Here is a 3,791-nt window from a genome sequence, read left to right on the forward strand (position 1 = left end):
CTTCTGCCGCTCCTGCTCCCATCAAACCCTACAGTTGTGAAAATGTTCAACAAGAACAATATTTATTGTGCTCTGATTACAAAAGTGTTGGTGGAAAAGAATTCTGGGAAAGCCCAGAATTTTGGAAACCACAGTGCCTGGAATACTGGGCGGCACATAGTAAAGAATTGTCAAAAGGGTGAATGTCCATAAAGCAGAAAACAGTGTAAGGTTAAGGGCATGGGCTCTGGGGCCAGATGGCCTAGGTTTGAACCCTGACTTGCCCACTCCATGACCTTGGGCACTCTGTGACTCAGTTTCCCCATCTGAAGTTCTGCTCAGCTAAAGGGCAATGGAGCAGGAGGTCAGAGATCAGGAAGAGAGAGGGGTCAGGGCACTTCTCCTCTGCTCCCTCGCTTTGCTTCTCAGTTCCAGTGGTAGCTGTGCTCCTCCTGAATCCCTCACCGGGGCTCCAGCCCTCACTGGGCTTGGATAACCGGCTCCTTTCTTTGATTTTCAAGTTCAAGGCTGAGGATGCTAGTTTCTGTGGCTTCGACATCCTTTGCCTGTTTCCTTAAGCCTGTCCCCCAGCTCTATAAACAGCCCCTTCATTAGAATCCTGCGAAACATCTGAGCTGGATTCTGTTTTCCTGCCTGGACCCTGATTGGCACAATTAGCATTTCTTCTGCATCATTGATCTTTGGTTGCAAATGCCTGCCTCATGTGGAGGGATCTGATTTCATTTCCAAAGCCTGAACAGGTCTTATGTGGGTACAGTAGACTGAGACGGAGAGAACTAAAAATACACAGCAACTCATGCTCTGCCACCAAGGGAGCCTCTGGGGGACATTGAGGAAGGCTTTGTGGAGAGGTGACATCAGGCTGAATCTTGAAAATCACATGGAGGTTTTGCGGAGGAGAGAATGAAGGGCAGTCCAGGGGATGGGAGCAGCGTGTGCTGAAACACAGAGCCATCAAAGGGGAAGGACTGGCAGCAAGGAAGCCTGGGTCCTTGTCTAGGCTCCACTCCTGATAGGCTGTGTGACACGGGGCAAACCATGGCCCTCTCTGATCCTCACTTTCCCTCCAAATATAGATGAAGGTGTTGGACCAGGATGGTGTTTCTCAAATCATCCAGTGGCCTTGTTTATTTATCCATTTATAAATTTATTTTTATTGAGATATAATTGACATATGCATTTAAGGTGTACAAGGTGTTGATTAGATGCTTTTATGTATTGCAATAGGATGACCACTGGAGTGGTGGCTGACACCTCTAGCATGTCACATAATTATTATTTCTTTTTTTTGGTGGGAACAATTAAGACCTAGTCTCTTAGCAACTGTGAAATTTATAATGCAGTATTGTTGTCTCTCACCACTCTGCTGTGCATTAGATCTCCAGGATTTATTTATCTACTAACTCTAAGTTGGTTCCCTTAAACAACATCTGAATTCCTCCACCCCCCAGTCTCTGATAATTACCATTCTATGCTGTTTTTATGAGTTTGGTTTTGGTAGATTCCACATATAGGTGAGATCATACAGTGCTTGTCTTTCTCTGTCTGACTTATTTCACTTAACATAATGCCTTCAAGTTTCACCCATGTTGTCACAAATGGCAGGGCTTCCTTCTTTCTCATGGCTGAATAATATTCCATTGTATACACGTACCCCAATTTCTGGATGTGGAGATAAGGGAACCCTTCTATACCATTGGTGGAAATGGAAATCAATGTGGCTACTATGGAAATAATATGGAGGTTCCTCAAAAAACTAAAAACAGAACTACCCTATGATCCAGCAATTCCACTTCTGGGTATATACCCAAAGGAAACGAAAACAGGATATTGTTTCATTATCAGGATATCTGCACTCCCATGTTCATTGCAGCATTATTCATAACAGCCAAGACATAGAAACAACCTAAGTGTCCATCGGTGGATGAATGGAGAAAGAATGTTGTGGTGTGTGTATGTATATATACCACGGGCCTTATTTAAATGCAAATTCTGATTCATCAGGTTTCTTGGGGAGCGGAGACTCTGCATTTCTAGCAAGCTCCCAGGCGGTGCTGATGTTGGACTGTGCTTTGAGAACAAGGACTAAATGAGCTCCGAGTTCACGCCAAGCTCTGCAAGTTGATAACTCTGCTCATTTTTATTTTCAGCACAGTCTTCCCTAACATTGCGCACACTCCTGAGAACATCAGTTCTTGCTGGAAGAGAACGATGCTATGAAGACCTGCGGTTCTGGATCCCGTAGGATGCTTTGTATTTGAGGGTTTGGCATTGATGGCAGTCCCCTCTCCCAGCCCTATCACCTGTAGAGCTGCACACACGCACACACACACACACNAAAAAAATATGTAAAGGACCAAATGTCCAACTCGAGAGGATCGGTTAAATAAACACGGTGCATTCACACATGGAGAAGCGCGAAAGGCAAATTTTGCTTGCCTTAGCGTTTCAATGTAAACAGCATGTACCTAGGACCTTCTGTTGGTCCTGAGATGTGAGGGAGTCAGGTTCCTGCCCACAAGGAGGGCATGTGTCCCCTCCCATGTCTTTCTCACGTGCACTCCCCCCTCTAACAAAGGCATGTGCCATCCCCTCTGCCAGAATGCCACCCTCTTGTATCTGGCTAATTCCCACGGATCTTTTCTACTCCACCTCACCTCGCCCGGGAAGGCTTCCCTGATTTCGCTGTCTCTGTCCCCAGCCAGTCTGGGCTCCAAACCACCCGACCCAAGGGAATGTTATGACCCCCATTTAATAGATAAGGCAACTGAGCCTCTAAGAATGTGAGGAGCAGCCCCCGATCAATTACTGTGGGGAGAGGTGTATAAATATCCCAGGTTCATTGCCTCTTGGGTGGGTCAATTCTGAGGCGTTACTTCAGCATCTTTTAAAAAATAGTCTCATTTTTGCCCGTTCTTTAAAATGGAGATATAACATACGCAAAGCACCCAAAGGGCACCACTTTTAAGGTGTTGCTAGGTTAATTTAAAAGTGTTTATACATCCACCTAACCACCACCCAGATCTAGATGTAGTGTCTTCCTGGCGTCCTCCGGAGGTAACTACCACTCTGACTTCCAATTTTAAGGCATATATTTCCTAACGTTACCAAGAATGTTCTCAATGGAATTGTCCTAGTCCCTGGGTGGTAGCTGGTTTAATGACACACCCCACTCCCTGGCTGCCGTCCCTTTATCCTGTGGTGTGTTCTGGAATCATCTCCCAAATCAGCTGCTTGCACCCAAATCCTTGTCTCTGTTGGTTGGTGGGAGCCCAGCTAAGACATGTAAGTGCCCAAGTGGCCCAGTGGCTGGGTGATGAGGTCAGAGCCCGAGCCAGGGAAGCCTGGCTGGGAAGGCCACACTGCCTGAGGGAAAGTGCCCCATCGGTGCCCCCGCCATAACCAGAGCAGCCTGGTGCCAAGCAGGCCAGCCAGCCCAGCCGACAGCCACAGCTTCTTACCATACTCTAGGCCCTTGTCTGTGATCCTGACGACCAGGCCAGGGTTGGTACCCAGCGCCCCTGGGAAGGACGTGAGCAGTAGTCCCAGCAGCAGAAAGCACAGGGTCCTGGTGGAGGTCCCCATCCTGGGTTTCCTGTGGCGTGGGCCAGGACTGTCGCAACTGCAGGCTGGGCCCGCCTCCCTTTAGTAGCTGAGACCTGAGGGCTGGGGCAGGTTCCTGGGATCAGGACGGGAAGGGGAGGAACAGAGGTTGGAACATGCTTGCCACACTGTGGGTCACGGGCTATTCTTAGAAGCCCATTGTTGCTGCTGCCCCAGGATTAGAGGGC

At 48.0% G+C, this 3,791-nt stretch overlaps 1 protein-coding gene across 1 annotated transcript in view; it reads right to left on the reverse strand.

Moving 5' to 3' along the window:
• The window catches only part of LBP (lipopolysaccharide binding protein), a 26,268-nt gene extending 22,683 nt beyond the window's left edge, over positions 1 to 3,585 (reverse strand). Inside the window, exon 1 of the mRNA XM_019625059.1 lies at positions 3,467 to 3,585. Coding sequence (XP_019480604.1) covers positions 3,467 to 3,585 — 119 coding nt within the window. The remainder of the gene's footprint in view (positions 1 to 3,466) is intronic.
• Positions 3,586 to 3,791: the final 206 nt, after the last annotated feature.

This window comes from Hipposideros armiger, unplaced genomic scaffold (assembly GCF_001890085.2).
Source record: "Hipposideros armiger isolate ML-2016 unplaced genomic scaffold, ASM189008v1 scaffold_613, whole genome shotgun sequence".
NCBI lineage: Eukaryota > Metazoa > Chordata > Mammalia > Chiroptera > Hipposideridae > Hipposideros > Hipposideros armiger.